The sequence below is a fragment of the Thalia democratica genome, chromosome 2 (assembly GCF_965202585.1).
Source record: "Thalia democratica chromosome 2, ktThaDemo2.hap1.1, whole genome shotgun sequence".
Lineage (NCBI taxonomy): Eukaryota > Metazoa > Chordata > Thaliacea > Salpida > Salpidae > Thalia > Thalia democratica.
In genome coordinates, this window is record NC_139166.1 from 20482103 (window position 1) to 20504279 (window position 22177).

The 22177-nt window shown below is 26.9% G+C and overlaps 1 protein-coding gene across 1 annotated transcript; it reads left to right on the top strand.

Annotated features, from left to right (window-relative positions):
• The first annotated feature begins 5936 nt into the window (after positions 1-5936).
• LOC145829931 (solute carrier family 15 member 1-like) lies at positions 5937-17340 on the top strand. Its single transcript, XM_082937818.1, has 20 exons — positions 5937-6090; positions 6149-6221; positions 7571-7715; positions 8508-8606; positions 8838-8937; positions 9192-9282; positions 9908-9985; positions 10196-10278; positions 10457-10546; positions 11042-11176; positions 11678-11799; positions 11977-12058; positions 12574-12711; positions 13048-13206; positions 13982-14028; positions 14233-14358; positions 14930-15026; positions 15506-15634; positions 16002-16109; positions 16489-17340. The coding sequence occupies exons 1-20, from the start codon at positions 6010-6012 to the stop codon at positions 16723-16725; spliced, it is 2220 nt and encodes a 739-aa protein (XP_082793944.1). The 5' UTR covers positions 5937-6009; the 3' UTR covers positions 16726-17340.
• The last annotated feature ends 4837 nt before the right edge of the window (positions 17341-22177 follow it).

A 22177-nucleotide genomic window follows, 5' to 3' on the forward strand; every position in this document is an offset into this window, starting at 1 on the left:
TTTTGTAAAAATTTTAATGTCAAATGAACTAGATAACTCAACTATTTGTAGATTTTTATTAACCTTATATTTATAAAACTAAAGTATCATTTGTTAAATAGAGGTAAAACTTGTTTTATTTTGTTTGAAATTAAAACAAAGGTAGTAGTTTCTAGTAAAGTATCTAACTTAAATGATATTACTAATATTAAGTAAACATCTTGAGCATTTAAAACCGCATTTGAATAATAACACTATACTTTTGTTATATAAATTACGTTACGGTTTTTAGACCACTAAATCTTTTAAACATTATTTATTTATTAAAACAACTTTTAAACTTAGATAAAATTTTTGTTAACTGACTAAAACCAATTATAAAAGATTGAAATTATACCCAAATGTATCTATCAAGTCGTCAATAATTATCATAGTAATTGTTAATATTAGACACAGGTTTTTTCTTAAAACGTTTATGCACATATGCATAATTCTATCGTAAACAATAAATTAAAAATATATTTCAAGACTTACCATAACTTAATGATTAACTTACCAAAAGAATACTTAATGCTAAAGAGTTTGTACATAAATGATATAATTAAAAATAGTATCATAGATTATTTAGAAAACTATGTAAAATAACTTTCGAATTAATTACATGGTACTTTTTAATTAAATGTGGTAGAAATTCTGTTAACGTTGAACATGAATAACTTTTTGTCTTTTTATATCTGAATATAAACTTATTTTGCATCTACTTAACCTTCTTGTTTTACATTTTAGTTTTGTCAAAATTAAAGGCTACAGTTATACTTCAAATAAAAATTTTTAGTCAATATTAAAGTTATAGACTATTGAAAAGAAATTCGAAGAATGAAGAAAATGTGCCTAAAAATTAGTCTCAACTATGTTTATAAATAAAACTAAGTTTTATTTCTAACTTTTGTTTTCTTGTTTTGCAAATCACTAGACTTGTAATTAAAATTGCTTTTATCGTAACCTAACTACTTAGTTGCTTTCTTGAAAAACTTGCCAAGAAGTTAGGTTTGTTTTTTATACATAACAATGTGTTTTAGTTGTTATAAAGTTGTCTATACTGAGTTGTCATTAGATGTGTTAAAAATGAGTTTATTTACTCGTTGTTATTGTACTAAAAAAAAATAAACATAAATTATTTGTAGACCATTAAAGTTTAAATATTTGTATAAATTAGTAAAGTTTTTTTTTGGTTTTTGATAACAAATATCATCTACAATTATTTACATTGTTGAGATCGTATAATCAAAGTTATAAATAATGTTTACTTGATTACCACTGCCTTTAAATGTTAACTGTTTCTAAATACGAATTTAAACATTTCAAGCAGTTTAGATTGACTAATTACCTTTAAATTAATTATTTTAAAGGAAAAATATTTTGTGTTCAAACTTTAGTATTTTTTATACATATAAATATAAAGCTCTTCACTACTGTGATGTGATAGTTGTAAACTCCGTAATGTTTTCGAAATTATGATAAAGCGTCTCTTTTAGCGTCAATGTTGTTTTAGTTGTTGATAGGAGTCAGAATTTGAAATTTTTAAAATTATTTATTTGCATTACCGCTGTTTATCAGGTTGTTGTAAACAACTAAAGTACACAAATCAAATGTTATATAGTTACTATATACATTGTTTATAATGTTAATGTTAATTAAAATACATTTAGTTTTAACACAGTTTTTAGGTTTTTTCCTTATTTTCTGAACATGTTATTTTATATTTATTTTTATATCACATTTTGTTTAAAAACTTTAGTAACTTTTATCTAGATAAAAAAAACAGTTAAAAATACAGCTCGATCACTTAAACCTTTCCACTTAAATTTACACACTTTTTATAGGTAGTTAATTATCATTTTAATAGTAAATTTTTTATATTAAAAAATTTTTGCTTATTGTAAAAACATTGATTATAGGAGACACATTTGATAACTAAAGACTACTAAAGAAAGTGCAGAGTTTTATAAATAGTTTCTTTAAATTATTATTAATTAATTTTTAAAACAATTTTGATGTGATAATTGTAGCTCTTAACTACTGTGATAGTTGTAAACTCTTCACTTACTGTGAAGTGATAGTTGTAAAATCCTAACTACTGTGACGTGATAGTTGTAGATCCTCACTACTGTAATGTGATAGTAGTAGCTCCTCATTTTTTTAATATGATGGTATTAGCTCCTCATTTTTTTAATGTGATAGTAGTAGCTCCTCACAACTGTAGTGCACCTCCCCACGCTACGCCTCCGATTAATAATAAAATTAGAACTTACAAACAAAGAAAATACTGAAGTTTTGAGAAACTAAAAATATTACTGAAAACAAAATATTAACCGTATATACATTTATTTGTCGTTTTATCATAATTACAAAACAAAGTCTTTATATAAATAAAAATTTCTAATAAGGTAAAAAATTGTTATGCACAACTAGATTTTTGTTTAAAATCAATATTTTACAAGTCGGCTGCTATTCCTTTTTAGTTCCACATTGTTATTATTGTTTATTGAACGATAAAAAAGCGCTCAAAGTATTTTTTCTAAGGACCTTGTTTACAAAAAAAACCTTTCGGCTATTGAGTCGTACACCACATGTTTATACAATTTCTTACGGGCTTTTACGCATAATTATTTTATCATCTAAATATTCAAATCCTTAGTAATAAAAAAATCAATAAAAGATTAGTTTAAACACTAACTGATTTAATTACAATAAATGAAGTAATTTGTTGATAAATAACTTATTAAATCCTATCAGTTTGTTGTAGTTTGTCTCAGTGAGATATAATTATTCAATTTTTTATATTCAAACACTTTATCTTTATATTAAACAAAAAACAAATTTCACGTTAAACAACTAAAAACAAAACTTTTTAAAAACAACTTTAACAAAATCTTATCAAAAAAAATCATGATATTTCGTAATATAAATTATTAGGAATATTGAAAAAAAATAAAAAAGTCATAATGAAAACATTCTGCAGTCCATCTTAAAATTCGTGAAAAACCAAATATGTAAATTCTACTACTTTATATTTTTGTAAGTTTCTAGCACAAACGCAAAAAGTGTTTAAAATAATTTTAAACCTAGTTAACTATGTTTAATAATTTCAGGCTTTATGCTAAAAAATCAAAAAAAAATCAAAACATTTTGCGTAAGTTATACGTTCTTCCTTTGTTTTTAAATTGAAATGTTTATTTTTGCATTTAATTTTGTTATTTGCGGGTAATAAAAAGCCAAAACAAAATATTTTTGTTAAAAGTAAACATCGTAAAAATACTAGGTGATTTGGCAAAAATTGTAGCGTCCTAAAAAGGGACTATTAGAATAACGACTTAATTTTAAGAAAAAAACATGTAATAAATATTCTTGAAGTAATATGTCCTGTCAAAGTACTATAATTACATCAATGTTATTTACAAACACGTGAAACAATTAATTCGAAAGCAATTAAAAGATAAATAATAAAAGTAAACGAAGTTTTTGATAAAAGTCAGTGCATCAAAAATCAAACAAAAGTTTAATAATTAACTGATGTTATTAAACGTTGAAATACCAGTACATAAAATACTTTGGTCATGCACAAAAGTTTATTTGATCAGTTCGTTTGACAGTATTAAAAAAAAAATTAAATGTGGTTTTAGATGGTACTTTAGTTAAATTAATTAAAGACTAGTAGATTTGAGCTTTAAAATTAGATAGTGTCGAGTTTAGTATTTATCTAACAATGCATTTAAGTCGTCATGAAAGATAATTTTGTGTTGAGACTTTTTCTACTAACTTTCTTATGCTTTTCCAAGTTAAATAATTAAAAAATAAGTTATCAAATAAGTTATCAAATAAGTTACAAATATGTAAGTATTTTATTAAAACATAAATTACTGCTCTTAAAGATTTTGAAATAAGAATTGTATAACAAACTTATGAAACTAAGGTTTATCATTATGTATTTTATTTGATAGTCTTTAAAGAATATTTTTTACAGAACTTTAAACTTGAGTAGTTTTTTAAAAATTGCTCAATAAAGCTTCAAAATGGGCAAAAAAGAAGATGGTTAGTTACTGTTTTTAATATTAAGGTTAATTTCTAAAACTCTGAACCAAATAAACAGACAACTCTTCGGTCGAAAAGAGAAGTATGGAAAGTATGGATATAGAAAGTAAGCTTTAATTTTTAATTTTTACATAAATAAGTTATTTTACTCTTTACGACCGTTAAAAAAGCTACTTATCTTTAAATTTTTCTATATTGGATTTAATTTATATAAAAAAATAACTAAGAACTTAAGTTTAACGTTTACCGTAGTTTTAATTTTCACAATTTAAGTTAGCTTTCGTTTGATATTATCAGTGAACTTTAATAAGAAATACTTTGATAGTAATCCATTGTTTAAGGTCATACAATAATACTTTTTTATGAATATATTTAAAATTACTCAAAGCTTACCTGAAGTTTTACCCTAGTTTTGCTTTTATTTATTAGAAGCATTTATTTAGTATTTTGAAAGCTTAATTTAAATAGATAATACTATGATACTATAATTTCTAGATAAAGTAAACTTTACTTCTTGATCTTATATGTTTTTAAAGCTTCAGTTAATAAAGAGTTGTCTAAATATTTTATTTGAAAAAGCAAAGATTTAACAAATTGATTTATTTAACAGGCAAAAAGAAAAAAGAGGTAAGACCGTTCTTTTATTTTTTACGAACACTAATTGTCTAAGACTAAATGTAATATTTAATTAGTAAAAAACTCACAGCAAACTAAGAGCTTATTGCACTAACTGACTTTCATAAAAAGTTTTATTCTTACGTTTTGACCAAAGAAGAAAAACGATATTGAAATAAACACTTTTTTTAAGTATTGTAACTTTGTATATCTAACAAAAAAGAGTCGTACGGTCGTACAACGTTTAAGAAAAAGACAGTTTAAAACATACAAGACTTAGTATGTTTGCCTATATCCTAGTTGGTTAAAATATTTCAAAAGTTGACAAAGCGCGACAGTAAAATCAGTGGATTAAACAAAAAAAATGCGCTTAACGACCAGGTTCAGATGTTTTCAACAGGCATAGAAAAAACAATTGCTTTTTAGAAATAAATTAGTCCTACTGTTTCGAAATATATCCTAAATTCAAAAGATAAACTCCTAAATTCCAACATGAAGTTTATAAAAAAAAATTAAAAACAGTTTACAGAAGTTAAAAGTAAAAATACTTTGACATATAAAGATAAACTACAACTCTTAATAAAAGTAAAAAGTTTAATAATAGGAAACAAATTTTCTTTACCTTCCCTTATTTCCGCATTACAATTTTAAATACTTGAAATTTCTTTTATTTGCTAATTCCATAGCTTTATATTGCAATTATGTACATATTTTTATTTATTTTTTAATAATTTAGTTTATAAAATAACTAATTAAGATCAAGTGTTAAATATAAAACCGGTAAAAAAGCTGCCTAACAAAAACTAAGAACTTTATTTACTATAAACATAAATACTTTACAATTTAGATAAGTATGTGTCTTAGTACATTTTAAATTTTGTATTACAATTTAGCTTCTATATATACTTTAAAATAAAAATAGTATGTAAAAATTAAAAACGTGACATGATGCTTTTAAGCGGTTTTGTTAACATTTTACTTAGAAAACTTGATGTTTTTAATCTAGCTTTAACAAAACTTGCTACAAAACGTATTGATAAACAAACAAAACTCTTCCTGTAAACATTATTGCGACCGACTTGTTTAACACTAAACCACTAGCTTTTACTGCCGACCGTTTAACACTTTTTCTGAAAAGCACTAAGCACCGCGTTAGCAACAAAGCATGTCACGTGACTTATCGCTTGAGTGATTTCAAGATTGCCCACGCGCTATGCCAGCACTTCATTCTTTCCGCTCTTGCACAACGTTTCAGCGTTTAAAAACTTTTGCGCGTTTTGTTTTCATATCATGAAACTCTCATGAAACTCTTGGTCGGCTCAAATGCAGCTGGAAAACTTGGAAGACAGGCCGCTGCTTGAAACGCCGAGGCGTGATAAAAGCAGAAAGCGCAGGAGCAAAAAGGTTTTGTTTGAGCAATAGAGGTTTTGTTTCGTGAAATTATTTTGTTTTTGTTTTGCAGGGGTTTCCACTGCAAGTTGGCTTCATTCTGGGAAATGAGTTTTGCGAAAGATACTCGTACTATGGAATGAGAAGTTGGTTTAAAACTAAACAATAAGTTTTAGCTGTAAATTAAAATAAAATACTGCTGTTTTTTTTAACTGTTTGTTGTTTTTATTCACAAACTGAGTTTTGAAGGTTTTTTGAGTTAAAATACTAATTTTCAAGAGTAAATTAAACATCTTGAAACATTTCTTTAAACCTTTAGTGTACAACAAAATATATTATTTAAACATCTTTAATAAAAACTTGTTTTGGTGTACTTATTTAGTATAACCTTAAAGTAAAAAAAAAAACTTTTAAACTTTGGTTGTTTATTGTTTAATATTTAAAACTTGAAAAAATCGTTTGAAATGTTTGTTAAGTTAAACTAAATATTTGTAAATAAACTGACATTTTAAGTCTGTTTGAAACAGAAATAAAAACTTTGCAAATGACTTTTGTTTAACACAAATAATTTAATGTAATGTTTAATTCACCCACAAAAACATTATCAAGAATGGATTAAGAATAAAAATATGATAACAGTTTTAAAATTACGCAGTTATTGTAAATAAAAAGCAGTTTGAAAGTTTTTTTAGTGTTCAGTCTGAACAAACACCGGATAAATGTTTTAAACGTTATTTTGTTACACATAGAACAATACTTAATACCTTTGTTGATGATTGATGGCTTTTTTCTCTGTACAGCTCAAAAATGTCTACTTGTATTTGTCAAAGTTTTCTTATAGTCACTGGTGTATAGTTTAATCTAAACAAAGTTTTCTGAAGACCTTTAACAGTGAAAAAACACTCAGCAATACTATTTTTACATGAATCTTTGAATGAAATCACAACAATACTAATTATTTTTAGCATAACAGTTCTAAAACAAAGAGTTTATTAAAAAAAAAAATATTTTTCTAATTATTCAGTATTGTCGAAACTTTAATTTTTCAAGTGTAACTAAAAAAATTAAAACTCCGAATTAAGTATTCTACCAACATCCTCTCAACATTCAAAAGTGATGGTGTTTGAGCTTACCTAATTTTATCACAACTGTTTTGCTATATATAGTACAAATTTCAATAGATTTATTTATTTCCATAGCTGGTTTGCTATAGCTATTGACTGAACAATAAAAATAACTATTTTTTTAAGTCTTTATTTTATTAAACTTTAATTTTTTCAATCGTGTTTAACTATACCTAAACAATTTATGTTTAAAAGTTTACCAACATCCTTTAAAAACTAATCGTTGTTCAAACTTACTAATTTTTTTCAAGACCGTTCTGATAGCAAAATATTCATTTCAATTTTTTCTGCAAAATGAAAAAAAATATTTTAAAAGCTGCTTTACTGTAACTGTCGACTAAATTGTTTTCTCAATTATTCAATTCAAACAGCCGTCCTCGTCTTGTACCTTTCGAGTGATCTGATTGGCTGGGACGAGAACACCGCCACCGCCGTCTACCACGCCTTCACCGTCCTCGCCTACCTCTTTCCGCTGTTGGGCGCCATCATCGCCGATTCGTCGTGGGGTAAATACTGGTCGGTTGACTTTTGTTTAAATGATTTGTGGGTCTTCGTATTCGCAGTTAGTAAAATTGTTAATGAAAGAATTATTGTTTAGATGGTAGAATTTAAGATAAAGTATTACTAGTATTACAAACTTTATTATTTATTGGTTATAAGCTTTTTAGTTGAAAACAGTCTAATTTCTATCTTTAAAAATTTCGCTGAGATAATATGCTGGTAGTCTTGAAGAATCGGATAGTTTGTTATAGTTTGAAAATTAATAAAAAAAGGGTTGAAAAGTCATTGAAAAAAAACTGTTTCATCTCGTAAAATCAAATACTTGAAAGAAGATATTTCGTTTGTTAACATTTAAAAAATTCTTATTACAGTAGAATTCTAAATGAATTCTGATTTTATAGTTTTTTGAACAAATAAATTTGGTTTGTTGTAAGATCTACTTATTAAAACCTAACCAACACATTAGGCTCTGAAGCTGTTGTAAAACTTTTTAACAGCAAAGTATTGAAAGATTAGCCTACGATTTAAAGTTAATAAGCAATATTATTTGTTTTGATTTTTTGAAAACAAATACAAAGATCTCAACTTCTAGAGGAGAACTGATATAGTTTATTCTTTCAAGACTTTAATTAGCAAACTATGTATCCGTCAAAGACCTCGTCAGTACTTATATAAAATGTTAACCAAATAGAACAATAAGCAACACTTAACACTTATTTACAACCGTTTGGTTAACCCATCAAATAACACTTTTCGAAACTATTACAATTTACGTAACTGCTTTATAAATGTCATATATTTCGGCAGGACTATATTCTGGCTGTCTATCGTGTACGCGATTGGTTCAGGCATAAACATGATGAGTGCAATCAAACCAATAGGAGGAGACAATCTTGTTGTGCACGCGTGAGTAAAGGAAAATATTTTTATTAAAACTTTGCTATTGATATACATTATTTTTTTGTCGATTCGAAAAATGAAGCGAAAAATGATACCTGTTAAACTTTACCTGTAAAAATCAAGTTATTTTAACTTTTTAAGCATTTTGAAAATAGATAGTTTAGCTTGTAAGTCTTTGTCCTAAATATAAACGTTAATAACTATGAATGAACTTAAAATGAAAATTAATTTAAAAAGTGCGCTGGCCTCGGTGGGGTTGTTTGTAATTGCGTTTGGAACGGGAGGAATTAAACCGTGCGTGTCCGCGTTCGGTGGTGATCAGTTCTCTGAAGATCAGGTAAGTAAAATATAATTGAGTAAAATGTGATAGTTTCAATTGTAAAACTTAAAATATTTGAGCTCAAACAAGCTCGAAAAGTTTTACCTGATAGTAAGATATTCGTGAAAAAACACCTGAAAAAATTTATTTTTTTACCGATTTTAAACTTTTTTCAAGCACTAAAATTTAATTTATGTTTTAGTAAATTTTTAAAGTTTAGTTTTGACATGTTTTGTAATAGTAAGTCGTTTGAAATTTAATTATTTTCTTAGGATGACTATAGAAAAAGTTTCTTTTCTCTCTTCTATTTTGCCATCAACGCCGGAAGTTTGGTTTCCACTTTTGTTTCGCCTCTAATCAGATGTAAGTTACAATACAAGTTATATATTGTAATAATAGTATTATATATAACCAACTAATCTTAAAAAAACAGTTATTAGTACCTTGTAAATGTTTTTAAATGCAAGGCTACAAGCTGCAAATTATAAAAAAATCTAAAGTGTAGTATAAAAAGAAAACATTTTTTCAGCAGTAATGACTTTTGTACATTGTAAAATGTTCCTAAATTATAAAACCACCATATTTTAGTAAATATAGAAGAAATAAATTTTTCAAAAACATTCTTAAACACTTAAACACATTTTACGAAATAAGGATGACTTTATTTACAGATAAATTTCTTTGTAATCATTTTTATTTTTTAACTTAAGTTCTAGAACAAGTAGCTTTATTTAACATAAACTGTTTTATTATACTTTTTTTTGTATTTACCAAACATTATTTATTCCAAAATATGCCAAAACAAACTAACAACTTTTACTTAACGTTTTACTAGCATCCTTTGAAAAACAAATATTCTTTAAATTGGCACAACTTTATCACAGCTGTACAAACTACTTTTATTTTATACAGTGCTGTACTTATTTTCTTGTCTTACTTTAAAATTAGCTGAAACGCAACTTTTAGGATTAAACATTTCATTTTACAGCCGAGGTTTCTTGCTTCGGTGATGAGTGCTATGCCCTTGCATTCGGTATTCCCACAGCTCTGATGGTTGTTGCTATTTGTAAGTTTTAACAATTACATGTTTTTTGATCTGTCTTATTCGGTTTAACTTATTCATCTTTGTTTTAAATTGAATGTAACCAAAAACTATCAAACAAATTTTAATGTATAACAACTGCCTGCAACTAAAAAGCTACTGAGCTGCTAAGGCGTCTAACAATTTAATCTTAATAACTTGCTGTAACGTTTACAACCAATTTACTTCGCACAGTGCTGTTTGCTATTGGCACGCCTTACTACAAGAGAGTTGAGCCTGAAGGAAACGTTTTCGTGGAAGTGTCAAGAGTCATTGGGGTTTGTTAATACAAAAACGCATTTGATGTTGATATGTTAAACAAAAAATCGGCTGTAAACAGTCAAAAATGCTAACTTTTAAAACATATCATACTAAAACAAGATACCTAAAAATCATCTTGTTGTATATTTTCACAGTTTCTAACCTTGATAATTTGAATACATGTATTTTTATCAGTACGCACTGAAAGTGAGAGGAAAAGTTCCTTCCAAAGAAAGAAATAAGGAGCATTGGCTCGATTATGCCGAGGATGGTACTAGAGAAAGAGTAAGTTGATAATAGCATAAATTTAAAAAAATTCAACTTAGCAAGTTTCTTATCAAAACTGGCCTGTATCTAACAATTTGATATTTTTAACTTTTTGCTAAAACTTGTTTAAGTTGTTAAGATTTGAGTAAGAAAAAATCAACAAGCTAAATTCTTCTTAAATTAAGTAAAAATCCCAAATAGCATAAGTACAAAACGTAACGGCAATAAAATTTGTAAAGGCTATTAAAGTTCAGCTTCAGTTTTGCTTAAAATCCCTTACTAATGTGCTTGATATTAAGTTTTACTCATTCTTCTTTGTATTCAATCTTATCAACAGTTATTTCTACGAAAACCCTTTTTTACTGTTTCGACTACGATTTTAGCTTTGGCTTAAGTTTATGATAACTACTGATTACCAACAAAACTTGATGGTTTCTTAACTCCTCCTTTTTTTCGATCTTTATCAAAATCGAACAAAGTTACGGCTTGGGTTTACTCTAACGTTTTCGACAGGACCAGATCATCAGGGACATCAAGTACGTGTTCAACGTGCTCGTCATCTACATCCCCCTCCCCCTCTTCTGGTCTCTGTTCGACCAGCAGGGATCCAGGTGGACCCTGCAGGCCGTCAGGATGAACGGAGTCATTGTGAGTGAGCAGTGTTTTAATTGTTGTTGAAATGATAAGCTGGATGTAAGTACTTAAAGAGAGTTTTTAAACACAGTTTGGCTGGTTTCCTTAAAACAAAATTGAGAAAGCTGTGAATGCTTTTCGTTTCAGGATAAGCTGAAACATTTTATCACTATATTATTTTTTGGGCAAATATTAAAAATTGACTTAACTTGACTAAAATACTTTTTATTTTAACGAACTAGTGTCATTAACTTTAAAGAAGTAAATACATTTTTAAAAAACAACCAAAAAGTGTTCACTCACCTTATTTAGCTCTTATATGTTCGAATTTTCTTAATTGTTATATAAAACAAAATTATAATTTGAAATTTTATGCAGCGGGTTCGTGCGCATAGTTTATTCATTGATTAGCTAGAAAATCATAACCTGAAAAAAACGCTTTTCTTATCAAGTCAAACGAATCAAGACGTACTAACATCCTAATTAAAAGGTCAGAAAACAAATATTTACCAACAGGGAGACGTGTTGATCCTTCCCGATCAAATCCAACTTTGCAACCCTCTGATGATCATTGCGCTCATTCCCCTGTTCGAAGTCACTCTCTACCGGTGGCTCCGCGCCAAAAACATCAACTTCTCGTAAATATGTTTTTATTTGTTTTCAAAATTTTTTTGTGATATTCAAATTTTGTTTTTGTCTTAGATGGTTTCGAGTTTGTCTGTTTCGTTTAAACTTTTAGCTGTTTTCCTGCAAAACGTACGTATTTCAAACTTTGTACAGTCATATTTTGCAACTTCATAAGAACATTTTAACAGACCACTGAAAAGAATGGGACTTGGCATGTGGCTGGCCGGTTTAGCTTTTGTCGTGGCTGCCATCATACAAACAATGATCAACGTAAGTTTTTGTATTTATAAATATGTGAAAGCTTTATCGCACTAAAACTAAGATTTTTTTAAAGAGTTTAGACTTCATAATGAATATGCAATAATGCGCAGTTATGGTATTTTGATACAAGCAAAATTGTACGGGAAAAAGTTATTCAAAATACTAGACTGTTTTGAAAAATTGCTACAGTTGTTTTAATCATTAAGTTTGAACTAATAATATATGTACAAAATTAAAAACAGTATAAGGCAAACGTATCAGACGTTTGACACATCATTAAGATTGGCTAATAGATCTCAATAGTCTATTGAGAAAATGCAGTGATCATTCTCTTATTTTAAAGATGTCTGAGTTCGTAACAAAATTGACTTTTTTCATATGAAAAACATACAACTGATTAACACCCACCTTATTTTCACAACAACGCCGTTTGTCTTTTTCAAAACTATCAAATTCGCATCATCTTCAAAAGATCAGCGCCATTTTTTCCAAGTACAAAACTCAATTCAAATATTTTCGTTCAGGAAAACCTGACGCTGACGCCGAGGAAGGGAGAAACCACGTTGAGAGTTCTGAACGGAGTCGACCTTAATTGCAACCTGAAAATGGGGGGAAGCATCTACAACTGGAACACTGAGATGCCCATGGTCATGTTCATGAAGGTTAGTTGTCACTTGCACTAGTTTTGAAGTGTGAGGTTTTATAACATGCTAATAGTAAACTTACACGTGTGAGCTATTTGTTTTTCAAAAGCTGTTTGAGTAAAAAGTTGGGTTCAACAATTTTTTTGTTATGTTAGCTTAATTTTTTTAAACTGTTTTGACAAGCAGGCTGTAAAGTCTTCAAAATGTTATGTTTTGAAATGCTGCTTTTTAGTTTATTATAAAAACTGTCTATGACTTTACTGGCTTAAAAATTTAAAGTCGGTTACAATCAACACCATAGACAAATTAACTTTTCAGTTATTTACAGCAAACAAACTTAGATAAAACAAATAGGCGTCCAATACCACTGAAGATATGATAGATGAAGGAAGATACACAATAGAAGCGTCGTGCCCCGGCTACACAACATTCGAAGCAGAAATCGACTTGCTCGGTGAGAAAGCATACGATGCCGTCATGTATAGAGACGGAAGCAGCATAGCAGGAAAAGTGGTAAGCTATTTTATTACAATTTTATGACAGCACTGTGTAGTTTTTCAAAAGGGTAACTAGTATTTTTTTTCTTTTAGCTGCTAGTTTCGTGCATTTTGTTGTCATTTACAAGTGTCGAAACATTTAAAAATACGCCTAATTTTGTATTTTCCGCATATTTATAAGTTCGGTTATGAAAACGCTTATTATGGTACACTGGAATGAAATTTTATAGCTAGAAAGCTAGTTTTGATGAAAGTAACACATAATTACTTAAAGTTTATTTAAATTAAAAAAAACACAAGTCTTTTAAAACTGGTGTGGTTTTCTACTTTATACTTACTAAAGACCGACTTTTATAGATTTTGTTTAATAACTGAACACTAAAATACGGTTGAAGTTAATAAATCCTAATACTCCTATAAACTGTAACAGGATTATACGTAGTTTTTTATGAGGTATAAACTATTTTTTAGTCTTAATCAACTTAAACTACTTTTTAATAAGTCGATCAAGTTATTATTATAAAAAAAAATATTTTTTAAGTTTTTAAAACACGTTAAGTTTCTATATCATTTCGTGAAATAAATAATAACCGTAATAGTTAGTCGTAAATTAGTGTTTTAAATCTGTTGTATATAGTAAAATGATAAATTAAACTTTACAGTAGTCTGTTTACCAGAATAAAAAAATATTTACTTGAAAAGTTCTGCAAAGTATTCAAAAGTATACTAGTTTATACTTTTTTTTACTTATGGTGCTAACAATTTTTTAATTATGAAGACTTTTTGTTTAGGTTGAACGTAATGTGAAAAAGTCGCAAAGTGGAAACGCAATTTTCAGGTAACAAGATTTTTCTATTAATAAGCATCTATAAATTTACAGGCAAAGTTTAACCTCAAACTTCTTAACTTTTGTAGATTCATAGTCGTAACATGAATATGAAAGAACTTAAAAAGTTAAAATAAATTCATTATTGAAAAAATAATTTTATGAAAACTAACACAAAAAATTCTTCAATTAAAAGAAAAACTAATTTATTTTCAGTGTAGCGAATGCGTACAACGAAAATATAGAAGTTTCGATGGTCATCAAAGGAAAGAATGACGTGAAAATGGATTTGATGCCGGGAATGAAGTACGAATTCGAAGAACTCAAACAAACCGATGGACCGTTAGTTGATTGTTTTTAGTCAATGAACAAGAACTTTTATAGCCTATATCTTACTTTTAATCAAAAAATATTGAATTTTTAGTCGCAAAACGTGTTTTATAACTTAAAATTTTTACTTATATTAAAATTGATGTAGATGATAATTATATTTAATAAAATTGGTTAAAAATGATCTAAATATATGTTTCGACGAATAACAATAATAGTATTTATCCTCCAACTATTAAGGCTTAAAATGTAATAGTACGAAAAACAACCTAACTTTTTCTCTAATATACAAGTTTTCTATAACTTCAGGATTTAATGAAAATTTACATAAAACATTGTTTAAAAAATGCTAATATTTTAAATAAGATAAGTATACGTTAAAACTAGTTATTTGTATAGTTTACATATTAAAATAAGCAAAAAAAAGTCTATAGCTTTTTTAAATGAAGTACATGTGTTTCGATTTCAACCAAACCACTAACAGCTTATTTACTTTAGATAAGAGCTTAAGAGTTGTTTAGATAAATTCAAACTATTATTTCAATTTAAAGTATTTTTTTCTGTAACTTAATTATTGTATTAGGTTCACACTGAACGTGAAAGCAGGAAGTGATGAATATACAGATGAAATAAATCCGTTGACCGGTGCTGACTACACTTACCTAGTGGCACCCGGAGAAGTTAGTTTTGATTTTTAACTACAGTTTGTTTATGTGTTAAAAACTTAGTTGATGTTTTAATATTTGCTGAGGTTTGTAAAAATTTTATTCAAGTGCAATAAGTGTTGCGTTAAAGGTAACGTCATATAGTAAAAATGTAAATATATATTTTAATATTAAGTTTTGTTTATCTAAAAAAAGAAACTAATGCGTTAAAAAGTTCAAGTTTTATTAATCATGATCCAAAAAAAAAAGCATTTTGAGTAGTGTCCATCGTAAAAAAATAAGTTTGAATCTTTTTAAATTTTTAATCTTCAAAACATAGTTTTTATGAAAGTTGCCTTATAATCAATTCTGAAAACTATTAGCAAATAGTTTATTTTTGTTGAAAAATTATAAAGTTATGATAACCAACATAATGTTTATGTACGAAAGAAAAGATATTTTTTCTTTAGTTGTTTTATTATTAATCAAACTTTTATTACTACAAATTTTTATAGAATCACGAAAACTTCAAAGACATTTACGAAAATGACATAAGTATATTTTGGATGGTGCCCCAGTATTTCATTATCACTTTAGGGGAAGTTTTTCTGAGCGTTACCGGTCTCGAATTTGCTTATTCACAAGTAAGTTTTTTAAAATACTTTACATAAAGAAAACACACTGTGTATTGTTTTAATTGCATGTATAATGATTTAAATTCATTATCAAGTCTGATTCTAAACTCTAGTTAATAAAAATAAAAACTGAAATATATATTTAAAAACTGTTTTTAAAACATAAATACTGATTCACCTAAAACTGCAAGACTTTAAACCTAAATAGTATATACATTTATAACTTTATAAGTCATTGTTCAATTTAGTAACAAACTTAAACTGTTATTCCGTTTTAAATTAACTTTTGTTTCTTAAAAAAAAATCAAAAAGCAATCCCCTAAAACATTCAACACGTACAATATAATACTTATTATATTCATTCCCAACTTTTCAGGCCCCACAAAGCATGAAGTCGGTGCTGCAGTCTTTCTGGCTTCTCACCGTCTCCATCGGAAACATCATTGTCCTGATTGTGGCCGAACTCAGTCTCATTCCTAACCAGGTACTTTTTGCTTGCTAACAAATGCTATTTTTTTTGTATTTTTACATAAAATTTTGTACAATTGTAAAATAAACGCAGCTAAAAAGTCCTAGACTTAAGCATCAAATGCTTGACTATCAGTCTGAGTTAGTACAAGGTAGTTTTTACTACTTAGTTTTAGTTTTTACAATCATCTTTTAACTAAGGGTCTACTAGTGTATATTTAAATGTTATATTAAAGTAAAATCTTTTAATATAGTTACATTTTACATTTGTCTTGGTAATAAACGTTTTAAACCGACTATGTATAACACAAGCTTGTACGTCTACTTGTTGTAAAAGTTAATAAACCATCCGACAAACATTTTTCCTCATACAAATCACAATTGTGACGTCACAGGCTGACGAGTACTACCTGTTCGCGGGTTTGATCGCCTTCGCCGCCCTCGTCTTCCTGTGGCTGGCCACCAGGTACAAGTACGTCGACGAGAACGAGTTCCGAAGGGACTACTCCGACTCGTCGGACGATGACGTATCATCGGTGACGTCATCCAACATGAGCGAGAAGCCCCAAGAGAAGAAGGAGAAGAAGAAGGCGTACGACAACCAGGCCTTCGTCAAGAACACCCAGCTGTGATTTTGTTTGAGCGGGGGTTTTTTGGTGGGCGAAAATGGCTTTTTAGAGCGTAAACCGTTTTACTTGTTTTGTTTTTTTTAGTTGTTGTATTTGTAGTGGTGCAACGTTTTTTTCTTCTCAGTGCAAAAATAAGTTTAATAAGTATTCCGTACAAAGTATAAAAGTACTGTGATAACAAACAATTGTTAATACTCAGAAAGTTTAGAGGTTTAAGTTCGACAAAAAAAAAGTTTTAAATGTCGTTATTTACTTTGTAATCGTGCCTATTTACCATATGTGCAATAAATCATTTCGACTTAAACCGTCATTTTGAAAGTTTTTGTTTTAAAGCACTACTTAGTAAACAAAAACTGACAAACAAAAACTTTTCCATGGAAATTTTGATGTTTATTCAGGAGAAGTATTTGTGCAAAGTACTACAATGTGTCGAAATTAATCACCAATTTTTAATAATTAACTTCCAGTACCAACTACCACCGTATGACTAAAAACGTTTTGAGTTCTCACGTTTAAAAGCTTCCGATATTTTTCTACTTGCGTCATTAAACTTGACCTTAATATTATGTTTATTATAACTTTAATAATAAAACTTTCTGATAGTTTGATTACGTAAGCAACTATTTTTTAGCCTCATTTGGTTGTAAAAATATATATACAAGTTTTAATTTGTTAAAAAAAAAAAGTACTTTCGTTCTATAAAACAAAAGTTTATAATATCCAGTAAGAAATAGATAAATGATTTTTTTATTTATTTAAAGCTCTTATCAACAGTAAATTTCTGTGTTAAACAAGTTAGTTATCACTTATAGATTTCTGCTTTAGAAGCTAACGCAAGTTTTTCTTCATGAACGACAGTAGTAGTAAAATTTTATGCGAAAATATTAAGAAACACACTTTCTGTTTTATACTAATGATGTTATTAAAAAAGCAAAACTGATTGAAAAAAAACTTATTAAGTGCTTTACATGTCCTTGAGCTAATAAATTCTTCGTTCACTTATAAATAATAGGTGCAAAGTCTAAAATTTATTTGTTAAACTAATCACAAAAGGTTTGCTTACTGTTTTACGATTAAATTAAACGTTAAATTTATTAAAAACAATATTGTAACTTTTTCGTAATTTTACACTAATTTGCATTCATAATGTAAACCCTAACCTAAAGTTAAGTTTGTTTTTAAGTTTTTAAATTTAGAAAAAAAAAAGAATTGTTTAAATCTTTCGTAGTATTTTCTAATTTTATTTTATCTTGAACATACTGGATAAAACAGCTTAAAAATAATAGTATTTTAGTATGGAAAATTAATTATTATTAATTTATTAATTATCATTTATTATTTTCTTTATTATTTTTTAATTAAATCAAGTTAAGACAGTAAGAATTAAAAAAATTTTTAGAACAAATCAATTAAATTTGATAATCAACAAAAATAATATATATTGGCTACTTTTATTCAAGTTTTCTTTTATTACTGTCATAATATGATATTTGAATTTTTGTACAAACAACAATAACCTTATAAAAATAGTAAGCACTACTCATTATATGTTATGATAATTTTAATTGTATGACAGAAAAATAAATGAAAAGTTAGAATTATGTAACATTAGTTGATGTTAAACTTACCTGAAATTATATTTCACTAAATTAATCCGATTTTGTACTTATTAATTTAAGTTGATGATTATTTTTTTTTTTTGTTTTAATTTGACTTTTTTATAAGTTTCGACTGCCAACCACTTGGTATTTCGTGGCTAATTCTAGAAAGCAGTTCATATAATAAGGCAAAAACTTAGTAATTGGCAAAAAAAAACACCCAATTAATATCTTAAATGATGTACTGTAAAAGTATTAGACCTTTAAACTCTTTCGATTTAAAAAAATTTAATAACATAGTTTTCAAACTTTTTATTACAAATAAATAGCTTTTTATAGTCTTCGGGCTGATGTGATAGCCTTGTTTATTAGACCTGAACTTTCACGGGATGCTTTAGTTTCATAAACTTATACAAGTGTTTTTTCTTAATAACAATTCATAAGAAAAATAAAAACAGACAAAGAAATTAGCAAAAAAACGTTCTCAAAAACTACTCAAAAATAAAATACATCATGTTTCTTACTTTCTATCAAAACAGACTTAATATTTTGTCTTTTGTGTTGACTTTTTTTAAAAATAAAATAATTTTGCTGACCAGAAAAACTTCCAAGACGAGTTTCATTTTTATTTCAACCAAACAATTAGAAATATAACTTTGTAAAAGTGGAACGAGCTCTACATCTGCAAAGAGTACAAAGCTTTCTAACATCTGCAATAGCGTTATTGTTTTTTTGTTTACTCTTGTATATTATTTTACATTGCAGAACATATAAACATGCTAAAGATATACTTTGAAGTTTAAGTGAATCTGAACTTTATCACAAAGCCTAAATTTATTTAGTGTAATATCTGTTACGTTGAAACGAAAAATTTAAAACTTAAAAAACATTATCCATTAATACTACAATTTTTATCAGTTTTTTTAAGCAATGTTGTTTTTATGAATATTTCAAAATAATTTTGTGTTTTTCATTACAAACAATAAAAGAGTTAATACAATTTTCATGTAAAACATGATTTCATCATCAAATAGCTAACTTTTAATTTTTAAATAAAGATTATATTTATTATATTAATCTAAAAAATTAAGTTTTAGCATAAAGTTGATTAGTATAAAAAAAGTACTATAAAATTTGTATGTACATTATACTTCCTTTAAACACAACTTTAAAGAGCATACTTAACTGGAAGCGTGTATTCAAGTTGACCTAGTCTAACAGTTGGTACATTAAGACTAATCCAGATAATTTAAAACTATCTTATGTTATATGGTGATTAATAATTCCCTTAAACAAAAGGTAAATACTCACCGTAAACATAATTTCCATTGAGGTTGTTACAAATGTAGATGAATTAAAATTATAAAGTATAGATTTTAAACTTTTGAATACTTTTCTGATACAGTTATGTCTTTGATACTTAAGTTAACTAGATATTTAAATGTGTTAACAATTGTATTTTAAACTTTTAATCTTATTTAAATAGCAGGAATGATTTTTGATCACCAATTTCCAAAATGCTTTCTTGGTTTCTCAACAAATAGTTGCAAAAGTTCATAAACAAAGCTTTAAGATTCTGAGTTATTTATCATTATTTCACATTAATTACTACTGAATAAGCTATGGTTTAAAGTTACTCAAAATGTTAGTTGTTGCAAATTTTTACTATACTTTAAGCTAAAAGGAGTAATAAAAGTTGTTGAACCAACGCTTTAAAATATAGTATCAAATTGTTTTTTAAGTTTAAAACTTTAATATACTAAAATACTGAAAGCTTTTATTTGTTACTCACGTTAAATTTCGTTTCTGAGTATTAACTGTTAGGTCACAACGAGTTTCAAAATCAGTTTTTGTGACGTAGTAAAACAATTAATGTTACTTGTAAAAGAAAGCAAAAAACCATAACTGTTTAGTTTTTTAAGTTTTTGATTTTTTTAAAGTCCAGAATGGCTTTTCAAAGTAAGAATAAATCATAAGCAAAAAATTTTCTTGGTAAGAGTTTATCTGTAAGATAAAAACAAATGCAACCACTGTAATAAAAACTAAACGACAATTTTAAATTTTACTTTAATTTGTACACCGAATAAATTTTTTTATAAATTTTTATCAGAAGTTGATTTTAAATAATAACTATTTTACTACTAATAACTTACGACTATATTAAATTTATCTTTAAGATTTAATATTTAGAAAAATATATAAAAAATCGTACTATGGAGTGTTTTGTAATTAAACTGTGCTTTAACGAGGATTCTTGTTTGATTTGGTTCAAGCGAGTGAAACTTTAGTACTTTGTATATATATTAATTGCTTTGAAAAGATAATTAATAAAAAATTAAACTGTAACAGTGTTTTTTTGAACAGAAATTTAGATATCAAGAATTATCTTAAAATAGCTCAAGCATGTATCAAATGTAAAAGAAATAACAATTTTAAGCCCAAAAAGTATGTTTAAATTTCAGTGTAAGTTAAGAGCGAGCGACGTTGGATCAAACCTTTTAACCGGATCTGGCCTGTCAAGGACAAATATTTGTCCTGCAAACTATTTCTATTAAACGAAGTTAAATGAAACAAAATATTTTTTTATTAAATATTGTTGTACATGTTATTTATTTTAGTTTTAGAGTTCTATAGTTTTCATTTAATAATTGTTTCATTACAACTATGATTTAAAGCGTTTATAGTATAATTTTTAAAAACTACGCCGCCCGCAAAGACATTTTTGGTAATTCTTACCTGACGACTAGAAAAGTTACCCACTCCTAATACAAATCATATTTTACAGGTTATACTGAACAATTAAGCAAACTAGACGCTTTGTTATTATTTTAGAATTGTATATATTTACGCATTCTTGCGATTTCAAACAGCTAGTTTTATAAATATTATTTAACTTTTATTTTATCATTATTTGATATCTAGTAACTTTAAACAGCAATTTCGGTACATTTTGCATTATAACAAAACAACACTGTAATGTTTGTAATCTTAACATAAACAATGTTTTTTTTTTCAGAACTATAGTTGTACTTATTGTATATGTTGTTGCAGACAAACCAATGTTATAAATTTATTTAGTTTTAATTATTAATTTGTAAAATTAAACCTCGATACTTTAAAGACAAAATAGAATAAAACGTATATGACATAAAACAAACATTTACTTTTGTTTTGTATCAAATATAGTAATTGTTATATATATATATATAAGTTGTACATAAGTTGTTTTCAAAGTAGGCTAACTAAAATTATTCAATTTTAGTTGAAACGTCACAATGTGTTTTTTTGTGTGATTCTTTAAAAATCTTACTTTGTTCTTTATTTCGTTCTGAGGATATGCGCAAAGCATTGAAACTAAGTAAACGATTCAAATACTAGTTGTTTTTTATATTATAAATATAAATAAATATATATATATATATATAATAAAAATAACTACTTTAGTATGTGTCAATATAAAAAAGTTTTCAGCAGTAGTCCAACAGTTTCTACTGTGATAATTGAGCTCAATGCTTAGAAAGTTGTACAATCCTTTATACACAACTTATGTTGAACTAGAAAGAAATGACTGTCTGACAATTATTTTTCTTAAAACGAAGTTCCAAAAATTCTATTAACCTTTTTGCTTACAAAATCTTTTATCTTTTCGGTGTCTGAAAATTTTCTGGGAATGTCTTCGTTTGTTTCATCCTTGTCCTTTTCACAAGTGGAATTCTGAGGTCTTTCACTTCGTACATCGCTTGTGCTGCTTTCAGAAATTAACTCATCTTGGCTTAGAGTGTTCTCATCGTTTGTAGTTATGAAATTTTTGTCGTTAATCAGTTTTTCTTTACTTGAATTTTCTTCCAAAAGAGTTT